This window comes from Hyperoodon ampullatus (assembly GCF_949752795.1).
Source record: "Hyperoodon ampullatus genome assembly, chromosome: 14".
Taxonomy (NCBI): domain Eukaryota; kingdom Metazoa; phylum Chordata; class Mammalia; order Artiodactyla; family Ziphiidae; genus Hyperoodon; species Hyperoodon ampullatus.
In genome coordinates, this window is record NC_136927.1 from 23,778,962 (window position 1) to 23,796,906 (window position 17,945).

General features: G+C 48.9%; 1 protein-coding gene across 2 annotated transcripts in view; it reads left to right on the forward strand.

Annotated features, from left to right (window-relative positions):
* The window catches only part of PDPK1 (3-phosphoinositide dependent protein kinase 1), a gene marked incomplete at its 5' end in the record, with an annotated part of 66,768 nt that overhangs the window by 41,824 nt on the left and 6,999 nt on the right, over window positions 1–17,945 (forward strand). For both annotated transcript variants that reach the window (XM_079718624.1, XM_079718625.1), the window contains 5 exons: window positions 7,142–7,217; window positions 11,453–11,521; window positions 11,757–11,853; window positions 12,880–13,053; window positions 14,780–14,997. In XM_079718624.1, the coding sequence (XP_079574750.1) occupies window positions 7,142–7,217; window positions 11,453–11,521; window positions 11,757–11,853; window positions 12,880–13,053; window positions 14,780–14,997 (634 nt within the window). The remainder of the gene's footprint in view (window positions 1–7,141; window positions 7,218–11,452; window positions 11,522–11,756; window positions 11,854–12,879; window positions 13,054–14,779; window positions 14,998–17,945) is intronic.

Consider the following 17,945-nt stretch of genomic DNA (forward strand, 5'->3'; position numbering starts at 1 on the left):
TCTAGGTGCACAGGCTTCAGTAGTTGTGGCTTGCGGGTTCTAGAGCACAGGCTCAGTAGTTGTGGCACACGGGCTTAGTTGCTCTGCGGCGTGTGGGATCTTCCGGACCAGGGCTCGAACCCGTGTCCCCTGCATTGGCAGGTGGATTCTTAACCACTGCGCCACCAGGGGAAAATCTCTGGAATTCTTCTTTAAAGAGAAACTTCCCCTTAGCCACTATTTGTTTAACCTAGTGATATTGATTGTGGAGGAAAAACAGGATAAATGCTTGCTTCATTCCCCTTTATTTGCAGCTTTTGGAAAGCATGAATTGGTTCACTGTCATCCTCCATCGATGACCAATTCATCAAAAACATTATTACCCCACCTCACAACATACACAAAAGTTAACTCGGACAGATCAGAGATCTGAATGTTGGAGCTAAAACTATTACACTCTTGGAAGAAATCATGGGAGTAAACATTCATGACCTTGGGTTAGACTCTGGTTTCTTGATACAATACCAGAAGTACAAGCAGCAGAACAAGTTTTAAAACTTTGGTGCTGTGAAACCATTAAGAAAGTGAAAAAGACAACCTATGGGGTTGAACAGGAAAAAAAATTTCAAATCATATATCTGATAAGGGGCTTGTATCCAAAATATATAAAGAACTCATAACAAAAAAAATTTTTTTTAATGGACAAAGGGTCTGAATAGACATTTTTCTAAAGAAGATAAGCAAATGGCTAATAAACACATGAAAAGATGCTCAATATCATTAGGGAAATGCAAATCAAGACCACACTGAGACACCACTCCACACCCACTAGGATGACTAATCAGAAAGACATCCGATAAGAAGTATTAGCAAGGCTGTTGAGAGATCACAGCTCTTGTACTCTGCAGGTGGGACTGTCAAATGATGCAGCCGCTTTGGAAAAGTCTGGCAATTCTTCAGAAGGTTAAGCATAGTTACCTTATAATCAGCCATTCAGCTTCTAGGTATATATCCAAGAGAATTGAAAAACAAATGTTTACATGAAAAGTTGTACGCCAGTGTTCATAGCAGCTTTATTTGTAATAGCCAAGGAGTGGAAACAACTCAAGTGTCCATCAACTGATGAATGGATAAACAGAGTGTGGTCTATCTGTATAGTGGAATATTATTCAGCCTTAAAAGGAATGAAGTTCTGATATAGGCTCCAGCATTGATGAACCTTGAAAACATTGTGCTAAGTGAAAGCCAGCTGGGATTAGGATAGGGATTTTGTTGAACGTATAGATGAGTTTGGGGAGTATTGCTCTCTTAACAATATTGTCTTCTGATCCTTCAACGTGGAATGTCTTTCTGTTTATTTATATCTTTTGTAATTTCTTTCAAAAATTTTTTGTACTTTTCAGTGTTATAAGCTTTGCACGTTTTTTTTTTTAATTTTCTTTTTGACTGTAGTGGGTCTTCGTTGCTGTGCACGGGCTTTCTCTAGTTGCAGTGAGTGGGGATTACTCTTCGTTGCGGTGCATGGGCTTCTCATTGCGGTTGGCTTCTTTTGTTGCGGAGCCCAGGCTGTGGGGTGCGTGGGCTTCTGTAGTTGTGGCTTGCGGGCTTAGTTGCTCTGTGGCTTGTGGGATCTTCCCGGACCAGGGATCGAACCTGTGTCCCCTGCATTGGCAGGCCAATTCTTAACCACTGTGCCACCAGGGAAGTCCCAGATTTGCACTTCTTTTGTTAAATTTATTCCTAAGTATTTTATTTTATTTTTGAGGCTATTGTAAATGTAATTGTTTTCTTAATTTTCAGGTTGTTCATTGAGAGTATATAGAAATATAGTTGATTTTTTTTGGTACACTGATCTTACGTCCTGCAACCTGGATGGACTTATTTATTAGTTGTAATAGTTTTTTAGTGACTTCCTCGGGACTTCTTATGTACAGATCATGTCATCTGTGATTAGAGATAGTTTACTTCTTCCTTTCCAGCCTGGATGCGTTTTGCTTCATTTTCTTGCCTAATTGCCCTGGCTAGAACCTCCCCATTGAATAGAAATGGAGAGCAGGCATCCTTGTCTTGTTCCTGACCTTAGGGGAAAAGCTTTGTCTTTGACCATTGAGTATGATGTTTGTTGTGGGTTTTTCATAGGTGCCTTTATCAGGTTGAGGAAGTTCCCTTCTTTTTTTTTTTTTAATTTATTCATTTTATTTATTTTTGGCTGCGTTGGGTCTTTGTTGCTGCGCGCAGGCTTTCTCTAGTTGTGGCGAGCGGGGGCTACTCTTTCTTTTTTTTTTTGCGGTACGCGGACCTCTCACTGTTGTGGCCTCTCCTGTTGCGGAGCACAGGCTCTGGACACGCAGGCTCAGCGGCCATGGCTCACGGGCCCAGCCGCTCCGCGGCACGTGGGATCTTACTGGACCGGGGCACGAACCCGTGTCCCCCGCGTCGGCATGCGGACTCTCAACCACTGTGCCACCAGGGAAGCCCCGGGGGCTACTCTTCATTGCGGTGCGCGGGCTTCTCATTGCAGTGGCTTCTCTTGTTGCTCTAGGCACACGGGCTTCATTAGTTGTGACACGTGGGCTCAGTAGTTGTGGCACACAGGCTTAGTTGCTCTGCGGCATGTGGGATCTTCCTGGACCAGGGCTCGAACCCGTGTCCGCTGCATTGGCAGGCGGATTCTTAACCACTGCGCCACCAGTTAAGCCCCGAGGAAGTTCCCTTCTGTTTCTAGTTTGTTTTATACTTCCCCATGAAGGAGTGTTGAATTTCTGTTAGATAGTTTTTCTGCATCTCTTGATCAAGATGGTCATGTGGTTTTTGTCCTTTATTCTAATGATGTGATGTAATGTATTGATTGGTTTTTATGTGCTGAACCACCCTTGCATTCCTGAGATTAAATCCCACTTGGTCATGGTGCACACTCCTTTTTATGTGTTGCTGGATTCAGTTTGCTTGTGTTCTGTCCAAGAACTAATAAGCACATTTTGTGGAGTGTGTTTGCTGTGCTTCACATGTGGGTTCATGGATAAGACAACAGCGGTCTGCACTTTTGGCTTTGAAGAGAGTGTTCTGACCTCAGGAGCATGTCAGGTCCCTCCGTCCCCACTGGCATCTCACAGTCTGACCTGCAGATCTGTGGTGGCCAGAGTGGTCCTCAGCCCAGGGTGCTGGCCCGTTTATTTGAACCACTTTGAGGGTGGAGGTAACAACCCAGCCCAAACCCTTCTTTACCCTGACCTTTTGGCCTCCTGTTGAGTGGGTCAGTGGCCTAAAGGAGGCAGCATAAGCCAACAGTGGCTTGTGGGCCTTGATTTTCCAATAGCTGGAGAATTTTGACCTCTGGCTAATCTCTGAGTTTACAGGGGGAGGTAACTAGATTATCTCTGTGGCTTTCTAATGCACTCTCAGGCTCTTACCCTGGTGTCACAGATAGAAGTCTGCCATTTGTGAAGTGGGAGAGGAGAAAATTACTTGCTTTCACTAACCCTTTGGTGAAATCGAGCATCTCCTTCAGTTATGAAGGTAGGCAACAAACATCTGTGTCATTAGAAATCACAGATGTTTTCATGTCCCGTCACAGTCGTCACAGATTCTTGATCTATTGTTTATGCTCATCGCTACTTCAGAATTACTCTATTAATAGACCTGCTGCCAGATCTTGTTGGTGCATTAATTAAAAAAAAACACATTAGTATATTGCATATTTATTACTTTAATATTTTGATACTTTCATTATGTATAGTCTTATAGATATTATTTTATGTCTTTAGAACATCATTCTGAGGACAGTTACTCTTTTCCACACTCCAGAGAATTCATTCATCTCTAGACTAGTGAAAGAGCTCCTTTCTAAGGGGGTGACTCTGTATCCCCAGGGACTTGGGAGTCCCTTTAAGAAGGTGGACATAGGCTCCTGGGGAAGAGGAAGCAGCAGGTGTTGTGGGGGACAAGCAGACGCAGGCCCAGAAAGCTTACAGCAGCAGCAGCAGCAGCACACAGTCCTAATACCGTCACGATTTGCTCTTTAAAGCCCAGCCATGCGGTGTGTGTGTGTCTCCCGTCCACTTTGTTTTGTGTATAATGTAGCTATTTAAAAGCACAGATACCTCTGCATACTGTGTGATGGCCTAAATTATTTAATTATGTGTAATACATATCTTTCCATATAAAAATATATTTCTAGAACTTTTAAATAATAGCACTTAAAAATATAAATCACGGAAGTAATGCACAATTATTATGAAGAACAGAAACACTGAACAGGTGAAGTATCGAGTTGAAGCCTGGCCCCCGAAGGATTGTGTCATGGCCCTGCCATCTGTGCTAGCTCCGTCCTGGAGGATCAGGTGCCAGAAATGAATTGCTGGGTCGGAGAGCAAGCCTGTCCTGTATGGCTTTTGATGTTTTTTGGAAAATTGCTCCCCCAAAGTCACAGCATTTCACATTCCCACCAGTAGCACTGTGAGGTTTTCCTCTTCAAATCCTTGCCAATACTGTGCATTTTCCTTCTTTTTTATCTTTGCTGATTTGATAGGCTATCGTATTCATTAACATTTCTTTGATTCATTGTAAGGTTGAATGGTTTCACTTGGTTTTAGGTCTTGATTTGTTTTCTTCCTCTGTTGAATCACTTCAGTGTTCTCGGCTGTCAGGGTCCTGGAAGGATGCAAATGTGGCTGAGAAGTCTCTACAGGAGAGTAGCTGACCTAGGGGACCAGTTACAGACAGCAGGGCCCAAGGAAGCTGGACTTCCGCAGCGGGATAGAGAGCCCCTCGGCCCTGGGAGGGCAGGTGGGAGGGACCAGCACCTGAGGCGGGGGGGCCTCTGTGGTGGGAGAGAGCTATGGCCTGGGGGTTGGCCAGGAGGAATAATCTCCATCTCTCTCCTGTCTCCCACTGGGGGTTCCTGCTGGCTCCAGGGCACAGAGAAGGACAGAGACCACATCTGGGAACACATGGGGAAGATGCAGCATGTCGGCCTTGTCTGTGTTTTTTAGGCATCTGCCTTTGGGGGCTGTTGGACCCGCAATTAGGAAGTCTCCCGTATGGGGAGCCTTGCTGGCTTCCCACCCCAGGGATGGCAGATGGGGAGCCGATGGCCACCACGGCCAGTGGGCCTGCCTCACAGCAGACCATTGCATGCTGAATTGGTGTGGCCATGGGCCCTGGGTTTCTTTTGCATTTTAATTCTGGTGTTGTGTTGTTTATAGCCATACACTGTAAAGAATACAGCTGTAGACAGACAAAGCATATGTCTGTCGTGTTTTACTGCAGGTGGCTGTACCCTGTCAAGTTATTTCTGAGTCAGGCCTAAGTTGAGGTGCCCAGTACAGAGCCTTCAGTCAGTGCAGGAAGAGAAGGGTACTTTCCCCACACTGGAGCACTTTGTGTAGCAGGGTGGTTGACTTTGAGAAGGAAAGACGAAAAAGAAGGAAGTTTCAGCCATCCTTCCTTCCCCAGCTCTCCCTCCTCTAGAACATCCCAGAACTGAGTGAGTTGCTCCTGCTGTGTTTAGAGCCGGGTCTTTGGAGGGCAGGTGCTCATGTCTGGGCAGAGTGCTGTCCCAAGGAGGCCACCCAGGGCTTCACAGCCAAGCCCCTGGGGGAGTTTAGGGTTGGAGAATTCTTGGCTTTGGGGCTGTCTGGTGCCCTGCAGGATACTTAGCTGTATCCCTGGCTTCTACCCACTAGGTGACAGCAGCCCCTTCCTGCCCCCATTGTGGCAGCGAGAGATGTCTCCAGGCATTACCAGATGTCCCGGGGGCCCAGTTGTCCACAGCTGAGACAGTGGGGCCAACAGGCAGGCCCCTTCACCGGGGGTCTGTTACAGTTTTTAGTGTTGCCTGATTTCAGAAGTGATCCTGAAGGGCCAGAGACCTCTCAGTGGTAGGTATATTGGTGTAATGTTTTACCCAGTACACTTTCTAAGTTAGTTCAGGAAAATTTGTCCACGGAGACAAGTAATTTCTAGCCCAGATTATTAAAGATGTTGAGGAAAGGGACAGCTTGATCTGTAGAAGGTCAGGCTAGGTGAAAGGGTCTTGTTTGTCTGGAGCACAGTGGTGTTGAGCTGTGGTGTTGTGTCCTGCACGTGCCCCGGGTTGCCGTGCAGGGACCTGGTAGTGGGAAGGGCGGTCTGAGCAGGACCAGAGCCTCGCTGGCAGCCGTTCAAAGCGGGTTACCGAGTCTGGTTATGCAGCGCAATCGTGGAAGGTCGTGGGAGGCAGTTGGGTGCCAGTGCCATGGGTGTCCCCAGTGAATCAATCAGTGGAGGTGACCCAGCACTTCACGTGCTCCTTAGAGAAGTGATTTGTCCTCAGATGGTGGGCGGCTCTCACACGGGAATCCCCAATCCTGTGTCCTCTGGTCGTGGGCAAGGCTGAAAGCAGCTGTTCTGTCCCCGATGCCAGAGGGTGCTCCGCGGGGGATACCTCTGGAGTGGCACCGGGGGGTGGGGGGTGGGCAGGCTGGCTTGTGCCCACAGTGCTGCTCTGTCAGGGCTGCCTGGCCACTGATGAGCCCCTGAGGACCTAGTAGGGTGACGTGGGTGTCATGCCTCCTTGCGGCAGTGATGGGTGGGTCCAGCAGCCAGACCCCACAAGTCTGCAGTTGAACTTGGCACAATCCAGTACTGGAGGTGGCAGACTGTTGCAAAGGGTCTCTGGCCGTGACGCCCGAGTCTTATTCCTCTCGTAGTCCCTAACCTGCCTGAGCTGTTTGTTATGAGGAGAGGGTATCCCTGCCCTGCGTGCAGCCTGCGGGAGATCCAGTCCTTTCCACATTCTGTGTGTGTCCGGGGCTGTTTTAGGCACCAGAGGTCCAGCTGTGAACAGAAAAGGCCCCTGTCCTCAAGATGCTCCCAGCTGACAGCAGGCTGGGCGAGGACCGCTCAGGTGTGTTGGCGAAAGGCAGGGAGGGGACCAGGAGGTGCTGCCCTGGCAGTCAGGGCTGGTGTTGCTGAGCAGGCGACCTTGAAGCCAGCCCTCGAAGGGGCGGGTCCAAGAAGGGGGTGTGATGGGAGGGCCCCTGACAAGTCCTGTTCTTGGGAATGTACAGTCTGATCTCAGGTGACGGTGGCTTCCCGAGAGATGAACACCGACTGTGCAGCGTCCACTGTGGAAAATGCTCTGTCTCAGCATGAACTTTACCCTTTTCCCTCTTCTCATCAGCCAGGGCCAACTCGTTTGTAGGAACAGCCCAGTATGTTTCTCCAGAGCTGCTCACAGAGAAATCGGCCTGTAAAAGGTAACCTGTTTTCATCTGATCCATAATTCTCTTTTCTCTAAAGTAGTTGGTATTTTTTTCAGGTGAAATTAATAGTTAAGAGAGTGCCTTTCATGGCCTTTACATAACCAAGCCTACTTTGGAAGAAGTTAGCCTTTTGTCTTTTAACCAGCATCTTTCCTTTGATAACCTGTGTGCTACTTTGTTACTACTTATACTTCCTGGGGTGGTTGTTGCTTTTATGCTTCGAGATTTGATCTTGTTCCTTCAGGAACAACTAAACAACTAACTATTCAGTGGGGAGTACTGTGGCCGGCAGGTCTGTATTAGTGACTCGAGGCTTCCTGCTGTGTCCCAGAGCCCCAGGACCATTGGTGCCACAGTGCCACCTCCGGCTCAGGCACCCTGGCTGTGGCAGCAGCTGCAGGTTAACTGTTCAGTGTAACGTGCTCTGCAGAGTGCAGGACAGGCCCAGAAGGCAGCGTCTGTGGGAGGGGACAGGACTGGGCCAGTTTCCCAGCAGGGGCCCAACCAGCACTACAGGGGGCAGGCCCAGTGGTGGCCACAGGATTGAGGGCCTTGGTGGAGTCCTCAGTTGTGAAAATGAGAAGTGCAGGGGGTGGGATATTGTGTTCACAAGAGTGGAGGTCCAGAGAGTGGAGAGGGTCAGTGGCAGGGCAGTTGGGCAGTGGAGGTACAGCAGGTGGGGGTGCTGATGGCTAGGAGCGGGGAGAAGTCTGGGGTGCTGTCTTGGGTGGACACGAGGCAGGTAGAAGACGGAGAGGCGGCAGTAGAACCTAGGCTTTCAGAGTTTGGGGATGACAAGTTCTGTGGTTGAAGCTTTTCTTTGGATTCTTCCTGCCCTGGGCCAGACACTCAACCCACTGGGACCATCGCTGGAGCTGACAGAGGCCCACACGGTCAGTGTTGTGCACTGGCAGGCTGCAAGGGGCTGCCTTCCTAAAGTGACAAGCGACTGCCAGGGCAGCAGAGGAGTGATGGTTCTGGGCACAGCAGCTCTGTGTTTCTGAGCCTGACGGCTTTTTAAAACCTCTTTAGGGGGTGGAGCCACAGGGCACAAACATGACAGTTGGAAGGATATTCAGAAAAATTAAGCTTGGGCATCCTAGCAGTTGCTGGGCTCTTTGGGCTTTTTTTGTTTTTGTTTTGCTTTTTGTTTTCTACTCTTATTGAACCAACAGACTTTGAGCTCTCACTGTGGGCCAGATGCTGTTGTAGGTCAGGGCTTCCCAGCTGGGACAGTTCTGCCTGCCAGGGGACATCTGGCCATGTCTAGACACAGTTTTGGTGTCACAACTTCGCGGGGATGGGGAGGGAATGGGTGGAGCCAAGGGCGCTGCCCAACATCCTGCAGTGTAGAAATGGCCCCCCAGCGAGGATGAGGGGTCCCAGATGCCCACAGGGCCCAGGCTGAGAGACCCTCCTCCAGGTGGTGGGTGCACTGGGCCAGATTCTCCAAGTGTGTGTCACTGCTGCCTAAGAACTAGCTTTTCCTCAAGTTGGGGTTTACTTTCAGGAAGAGGGATTCCTTTCGTACTAATGGAGGAAGGTCTCCAGGCTCTACTGAGTGAGAGAAGGAAGACACAGAGTGGCCACCCAGAGTCACTTGTCTGTGCATTTAAACCTCAAGAAGGATATACAAGCCATGGATAACTGGTTATCTGTGGTGGGGGTAAGGGTTAGGGCTGTGAGCGAGACCTCACTGGGTGCCTTTTTATGCTTTTAATTTTTAAAGTCATGTGATACTTATTTAAAAAATAGTTAAGAATTTTTTTCCTGATTCTAAAAATAATACTTATTCATTATAAAGAATCCTTAGAAAATATGGAGAATAAAAAAAAAAAAAGTAGAGAGTTTCCCAGTGGTCTAGGGGTTAGGATTCGGCGCTTTCACTGCTGAGGCCCAGGTTCAGTTCCTGGTGGGGAGCTGAGATCCCACAGTCCGGGTGGCCAAAATAAAACAAACAAACAATAAAAGCCAAAAAAACACTCATAGTCTCCAACCCACTTGTAGTCACAGATAATGATTTGGTATGTGTTTCTTTCCAGCTACTTTTTTCTGTGTGTTTTAAATGTATTTACATAATTTTTATACAACTGGAATCATACTGAATAACCAGTTTTGAATCCTGCTCCCTTTGATTATATGATGAACATTTCCCCATATCACTAACATTATTGGCAGAAATCTTTTAACAGCTGTGTGATTTTCCAACATATGAATTCATTGTAGTTCATTGAGCTTTTCCTTTACTGTTAAAGACGTTGAAGTAGTTTTCATATATTGGGCACAGCCTGGTGTGCCTCTACGTGCGGCATGCCCTGCGCTGGGGAAGAAGGGCCCTCCTGCCTGTTCAGCTGGAGAGTCTGCCAGGGATGCCCCACGTTCCTCTTTGAATTTCAAGAAGTAGAGTCACTTGGTTTAACTGAGCATTTAAAAAATCATCGGTGCATACTGCTTTCCAGAAATGTTACACTGGCTTCCCCCTTTAGTTTTCATTGTATTAAAAAACATTTTAAATGGCAAGATACCTGTGGAAAGTTAGCCCAGAAGCCGTTCTGCTGGCAGTCCCACTCCCTGGAGATGACCTGTGAAAGCAGCAGAGGCAGCCCCACCCCACAGCCCTGCCCCTCCTCTCTGGCCACTGCCACATGGAAAGGCCGATACTTTTCTGTTGGCGTTTTTCTCTTGTAGCTCCCCATTTTAACTACACTAAACAGCAGAGAAAACCAAGTATAAGAACTAGTTACTGAGTAGAATGTACGTTCATTTTTAACATGCCCTTCACTCCATCTGTGTGTTATGACTCAGATTTCTGATCTGTGGCATTTTTCACCCACATCAAGTGCTTCGTCTACCCCGGGCCAATGGTGCTGTGATAATGGGTCCGAGGACAGAGCCTTCACCCAAGGCCCCCAGCACTGTAATTGGCCTGTTGTCTCCACCCACGACCTACGATTTCATCTTCCAGAATGCCAAGCTGTGGCCTCTTCCAGAAACTGACTGTATCCAGCAACGCATGAGCCCTCCGTACATTTAGGGCTTGCGGGGAGGTAGTTGGCCATGCAGGGCAAGTTGCGTCTTGATGCTTTCATAGGACTGAGCTGGGAATAGAATGCAAATTTACAGAGGAAATAAAATATGCAAAGTAGTTCTCAGCCGTGAACTCTGAGATGCACTGAGGGGAGAGAAAAAACAGGAGCAGGAGGGAAGGAGGGTGGTGAGCAGAGCAGCCCCTCCAGGGTCCCTGCCAGCTGGTTCTGGAAAAGACTTAGGGAAATTCAGAACCGTAGTGTGTTTCCTTTAAAATGTATAATTAAGGGCTTCCCTGGTGGCGCAGTGGTTAAGAATCCTCCTGCCAATGCAGGGGACACGGGTTTGAGCTCTGATCTGGGAAGATCCCACATGCCATGGAGCAACTAAGCCCACGCGCCACAACTACTGAGCCTGTGCTCTAGAGCCGCGAGCCACAACTACTGAGCCCACGTGCCACAACTACTGAAGCCCGCGCTCCTAGAGCCTGTGCTCCGCAACAAGGGAAGCCACTGCAACGAGAAGCCCATGCACCGCAATGAAGAGTAGCCCCCACTCGCCGCAACTAGTGAAAGCCCACGCACAACAACGAAGACCCAATGCAGCCAAAAATAAAAATAAAAATTTAAAAAATATATAATTAAAATGTTCATAAAGGAGGGGCAGGGCTTTGCACAGTGAGTCCAAGAAGGGAAAGTGAAAGCTTGCTTTGTGCGCATGCTGTGGACTGTGATTTGGCTCCTTGGCATACGTGAGCTCGCGTCTGTGTCCTGGGGGTAAACTGAGCTGTGAGAGAATCTGAGACTCAGCTGTACTAACCTGCCAGTGCCCCTGCCCTCGCCCCTGGCACTGGAAGAAGGGGCTTTTTGGCCAGTGTTTGCTGTAGTCAGGAGTGACCGCTGCTCCCTGGCCAGGACCAGACCGGGCCTGTGAGGTCGTTGGTTGCCCCTGAGCGAGGCACCAAGCCTGGCCCAGCAGTGCCTGCTGTGTGTGTGGGGGATCCTCTGGTCCTGGATCCGCAGAGAGGCCCCCTCAAGGGGAGCCCAGAGCAGGTTTCCACCCTCACACTGATGTGGTTTTAAAGGTGAGAAATAGATCAGAGGCTGAAATGGGTGGTGTGAGTAGACAGGATGGAAATGAACCATACTCGCTACTGAAATGTTACAAATGTCATTCTTCTTTGTTTTTCCCCTCCCTTAAAGTTCAGACCTTTGGGCTCTTGGATGCATAATATACCAGCTTGTGGCAGGACTGCCACCGTTCCGAGCTGGGTAAGAGACCCACACCCCACACCCCGCTCCTAGCCCTTCACAGCAGCCTGACAGAGAAGTGGGAGGGGGCAGTCCCAGGGTTAGGGCAGGGTGGGGGGAACTTTTATCACGGCTCTTTAGTGAACATGGTGGCTCTCTGGGGAGAGAGGGAGATGGCTGTCCCAGGAAAGTACAGCTCTGTACTGGGGAGGTTTGTGTGACCCTGCCCAGAATGATGGCTTTTCTTATTTTACAGAAATGAATATCTTATATTTCAGAAGATCATTAAGTTGGAATATGACTTTCCTGAAAAGTTCTTTCCTAAGGCAAGAGATCTTGTGGAAAAACTTCTGGTAATTATTTCGAATTTTCTTCGGGTAGGATGATCCAGTAGCCACACCCTGAGTCCCTCTGAACTTGTGGTCAGAGGGCCTTTCCTTGGAGGCACCTATGTTTAATAAAAGGGCATTTTAGGGTTGATAGTGATTGTAGGTAGATGCATATCTTCAGTCTCATCCCGTCAGGCCTTTTCAGTTTCCAAGTGCCTGATTCTTGAGCTTAATAAGATAGGAAATTACTGTATCACTTTGCATTTGCTCATCAACACACACACCATTTTAAGTTACCAGATGCTGGAGCAGCTCGGCATGCTGCAGTGGCAGGTGGCTGTAAATTCTACTTAGCGACATCTGTGAGTATCAGCTTTAGAGTCAGCTACATGAAGGTGCTAAAGATCAACCCAAGTTATATAGCAAAGGTAAACAGATTTACCCAGGAAGGGAGTGTCTGTTTATGTTCTAGAAACTATAGTGTCCCTTTCCCTGGTGTGTTTTGGCTCCAGACCTTCCATTCACTTGATTTGGGGGAGCAGGGTCAGTCAGCCTCTTCCCACCTGTCCCTTGTGTGTCTGTCCCCTCAGTGGGGGAGTGCGTTGGATCCTCTGTGGGTCTTGGGGGCGCAGCCGAATTCTGGAGGAACCGGCTGTGGGGCCCTTTGAGACCACGTGCAGGTGGGGGACCCAAGGCACTTTACTCTCCCCGTCTGTGATAGCTTCCTGTTCACGTAAACTCTTCATTCTCTTATTAAAGCCAGTGAGTTCCTCTTTTTCCTGTTTTAGGATTTTAAGAGAATACTTGCTGCTATTCATTAACTTTTGATGTAGTGATTCATTTTCACCTGTTGGGGGAGGGGCAGAGACTCCGGAGAAGTGAAAGCTGCGTGTGGCCACCCCCCACCCCCCATGGTGACTCAGTTGCCCCCAGCACACCGTGCCCTTCCTGTTTCCAGGAGATCCCAAGAATTGAGAAGAACTACTCAGAAATAATTTTTTTTGTCAGAATTACTTTTTAACCCCGACGCTGACCTGACTTCTATTTAAGGTTTTAGATGCCACAAAGCGATTAGGCTGTGAAGAAATGGAAGGGTATGGCCCTCTGAAAGCTCATCCGTTCTTTGAGTCCATCACGTGGGAGAACCTGCATCACCAGACGCCTCCGAAGCTCACAGCTTATTTACCGGCCATGTCGGAAGATGATGAGGACTGCTACGGCAATGTAAGCCAATTGCCAGCGCACCAGGGCCGAGATGGGTCCTGCCGGCCCGCCTGGGAAGTGGCTCCTCTGGGCGGGGCCAGGGACCCCAGGTGGTAGGATGAGTGGCTAAAGGGGGAGCCAGTGTAGATCCGTGGAGGGGGAGGAGTAGTGAACACTCTGTGGCCCGAGTCTGAGTCCCTCACTGAGACTGGGGCCGAAGAGGCTTATGTCTGCCCCGAGTGCAGATCGCCAGGTGCATGCATCCCTTTCTCATTTCCTCTAGTTAATTTTTGCCCAAAGGGGTCGAACCAGAGCCTGGGCACTGATTCTGCTGGTGGGCTTCTGTTTTCCGGTTTTGGCTGATGTCCTTATAATTTTGTATCTGAAGACATTCCGGAATGCCTCTGGTATTTCCCAGAGAATGCCAGGGTGCTGCTGCTATTTTGAACTTTTGGGGGATGTAGTGTTGAGGATGGACACTGGTCACTGTCGGCTCTTAGTGCCTGGTACAAGCGGGACAGTGGGTGCAGGCCCGAGGGATGAGGCACCCTGGGTTCCGAGGGAAGCTCAGACATAGGGTCTTCAGTATACTTTGTCCTTTAAACTTTCCTTATGGACGGTGTGAAACATGCAGAAATGGGCCAAGGAGGATGGTGAGCTGCAGTGTGTCCGTCACCACCTTCAGGTCACCCTCCACCAGGACCCCCATATTTACATGTAATGTCAGGTGTTTTGATTATCAGCCATAGTCCATATTTCTGGTATGATTTCTGTCATTGTGGCTTATTGTAACCAGTTATCATATATAGAGTTCCGCCTCAGTTGACCGAGGAATTCTAGAGTTCACGTATAAGTCAACCAAGGCTAAGTTAAAATTACAACTGGCATCACCTCTTGGAGATCAAGAGCCCCCTATGTCTCCTACCTACTGTTTTAAGCAACACATCCCTCCCTTTTTTGCCCTAAAATATCCTTTATGCCCAGACTTGAATTGAGCCAGATGTGGAGTGCCATCTGTGCTCCCCCCTGACTTGCTTCCCTACCTCAGTGGTCACGGCTGTCCACAGCCTCTGCGTGTGCAGACTGCAAAGGGCTCCCTCCCTCGGCCCTCGTTGCCGACCAGGCCCTTGGGCCCTGATGTCGTTCTGGGGTCATGGCCAGCAGGCACGGGCGGGGTCCCCAGGGCCTTTGGCAGGGGTATGCCAGGGGAGCAGCACGCTCTGCTGGCCAGGCTCTGAGGGAGCCACTGGGGCCCTGGTTGTCTCAGGTCTCGGTGCCCAAGGAGCCTGGCTTCATGGGCCGTGTGCGCACTCTTGAGTGTCTGTTGCAGGCCCTCTGTCTGCTGTTCCATCATGTTTGCCATGTTGAGAGCTCTGGCTTCTCGGTACTCAAGTGTCGCCATCTTAATCCTGATCCTCCAGGGCAGCACGGGGCTCAAAGAGGCCAGCAGGCCGCAGGTCCCGGGCCTCCCCTTCCTGTAGGTTAAGACTGAGGATAAGCTCCTCTCTGGGGCGAACAGCTTCTGACATTGCCATCAGAAGGGGGACACAGGGCAGGCTGGATCCAGCCTGAGGCTGGTGGTCAGCTGTGTAGTAGAGGAGAAAGCTGGGCTGCGTGTCGGTGACTCATCTCCCACGGCCTTCGGGGTGAGAGCTTGCTGGGTGTACGATAGGTCAGAGTGTGTCTGGATCTTTGGACCGGAGGGAAGTCCAGGCGCTGTTCTCACTTTTCCCTCTTCTCTGTGCAGTACGACAATCTCCTGAGCCAGTTCGGCTGCATGCAGGTGTCGTCGTCCTCCTCCTCCCACTCCCTGTCCGCCGCGGACGCGGGGCTGCCCCAGAGGGTGGGAAGCAACATCGAGCAGTATATCCACGACCTGGACACTAATTCTTTTGAACTGGACTTACAGTTTTCTGAAGATGAGAAGAGGTTGTTATTGGAGAAGCAGGCCAGCGGAAACCCTTGGTAAGAACATACAGCTGTAAGCAGTGCTCCATTTAGAAACGCAGGGTGGAACGCGCGGGGATGAACGCCAGCCGTGGTAACTGACAGAGCTTGGGCGTCCTACCTTCGTCACCACTGCTGTAAAGGCTCCGCTCCCTTCCGCCTCACACAGCTGCCTTTCTGTAAATGAGGACCCTCAAAATGTCCAACTGGAAGTGGGTGTTTGGAGAGCTGTCTGGGGGGTGAGTGGGTTTGGGACCCTCTGGGCTCTGGCCCTTGGGACTTGGCGGGCCAGGCACGCCAGCAACCGTTTTGAGACCTGGATTCACCATGATTTAAATAACCACTGCCCAACAGCCTTTTCTGCCCTGGAGCGTTCAGATGCTCTAAAAATGGACCCATGTGATTGGCGTTTGTGTTCTTATCGAGGCAAACATCTTCCATGTTTATTGGCCATTTGTATTTATTTTTTGAGGTTCATTTGTATCCTTTGACTCTTTTTTTCTTGTATGTTTTGCATCTTTCTAAAATTGACTTTTCAGAGCCATAGATACGAAGACTATTTCTCTGTTTATTTTGCGAACATTTTTTTTCAGTTTATCTCTTCATTCTATTTGTGCATTTTTTGGTGGGGAGAGTTGCAGATTCTTACAAAGTTGAACCTGTTCGTGTGTTTATTTTCTGCTTTCCATCTTGGTCCTGTTGAGAAGAACTTCTCCACCTAGACATTTTCTTCAAGCATTTTTATGGTTTCACCTTTTGCACAGGCAGAGAGGAGCCTGGGTGGGGGTGGGGAAGGAGGCTTAGAGGAAGAGAGGCCACCTGGACATGGGCGCCATTGTGTGGAGGAATGGGGGTGGGGGACGCAGAGGAAAAGTGGCGGGTGGATGAGGCTAGGATTTTGTACAATTAGAAATGATTGTCTCTAGGGACTTCCCTGGTGGTGCAGTGGTTAAGACTTCGCCTTTCAATGCAGGGGGTGTGGGTGCGATCCCTGGTCGGGGAGCTAAGATCCCATATGCCTCGTGGCCAAAAAACGAAAACATAAAATAGAAGCAATACTGTTAACACATTCAATAAAGACTTTAAAAATGGTCCACATCAAAAAAAAAAAAAAAAAAGATCATCTCTAGAAAAGTGAGTGTATCTCTTGGCCAGCTGAAACAATCTCCAGTTCTTGGGGGCTTACGTTCCCTGCATTGGCATTCCGAGGAGCCCTAACGTTTACCGAGCAGGAGGGAAGGGCTCCTTCTGGGCGCCCTGCTCTGAGCAGGTCCATGCGCCAGGTTGTGATCCCTGAGAAGGGCCTGCTGTGTCCTCCCCACAGGCTTGGCCGGGTGCAGAGCACGGCCGAGAAACACTATTGCCAGTATGGGGGTGGCTACTCAGAAGGCCCATGTGCCTCGCCCGGGGCGTTTTCAGAGGCCCTGGGCAGCCCGGGCCCTTCAGCCTACGGTTCCGGGCAGGGCAGAGCAACTGGTGGCCGGTCAGGCCCTGCAACCTCTCACCCACTCTTTCTTTTTTTCGCGCTCTCTTCCCTTTCCTCCCAATTCAATCCCATTTGGAAGCTGACGACTGTGGAAAGCTTTAAGGCTTCTCTCATTTGGTCAGTGGAGATCCCTCAGGCACATTCTTTAGAACGGTGATTCTCAATGCCTGGCCCATGGACCATAATAATGATTCTGTAATAATACTGAGATGGTATTTGCTTTTCTACTTTTATTTTCTATGAATGTACAGTGGAGTTTTTCAGAAGCTACACACTGTAGGATGACATTGCTTTGACAGCTAATGGAATTTGTGTTTTCTGTCTTTTGAATCTTCTAAAGAAGTAGCTTTATGGTGTAAATATGTGCACTTTTAGACATTAATAAGTTCTCAGTATTTCTGCTGGGCTCTTACTAGCTATTTTCAGCTATACCTCCTATAATTATTGTAACTTCCTATCATCGAGTAATTTACCGCTTTGCAATCCTGAAATTTTTCCTGTGCCCACATGGAAACACAGTGAAGAAGTAAGTATATTTTGAGTTGTTTGGCAATATTATTTAAAAATTTCTCAAGAACTTTAATAATTTCTATCTGAAACTTATTTTAGATTTTGTTGTGTTTTTTTTTTTTTTTTTTTTTTTTGCGGTACGCGGGCCTCTCCCCGTTGTGGCCTCTCCCGTTGCGGAGCACAGGCTCCGGACGCGCAGGCTCAGCGGCCATGGCTCACGGGCCCAGCCGCTCCGCGGCATGTGGGATCTTCCCGGACCGGGGCACGAACCCGCGTCCCCTGCATCGGCAGGCAGACTCTCAACCACTGCGCCACCAGGGAAGCCCTATTTTAGATTTTAATGATATATTCTAAAACAAAAGAACATTTATATGTTTTTCATATTTGAGTATAGATCATTGACTTAAAAAGGGAGAAGACTTGCTTTCCCACCCACAGTAGCATCACCTCAGTCTAAAGATGCAAGAAGAAGACACTGGGTTCTCTGACTCATGGAAGGAAGGAATCCACTCCAGAGAAACTAGGCAGAACTGTAAATATGAAACAGAAATAGGACAAAAGGCTGTCTTTCCCTGGCTTTATAGATGTGAATACCTTGTTGTGTTGTGTCTATGAACAGAATGTCTTTGCATACTATTTTGGTGCCAGTTAAGTTGCAGCATCATTTAGAGACCAGTCATTCAGAATTTTAAAGATACAGGAATTGAATATTGTAAGTGTACACGTGATGAACTCTTTCAGAGCCAAACGTCAGAAAGCCTCTGGAGCGCCTTACTCGAGGAGTTAAGTGGGGTGGCGGGAGGAGTCACACAAGTGCTGGGAGGCTGAAGAGCCTCGGGCCATTGACCCTGCTGAGTGAATGCCATTGATGCAGATGAGAGCCACTGAGAGGAATCCCGGCCACAACAGTGGTCCACGATACGATACAGCGACTCTCTGGATTAAAGATGTGGCTGCGGAGGACACAGGG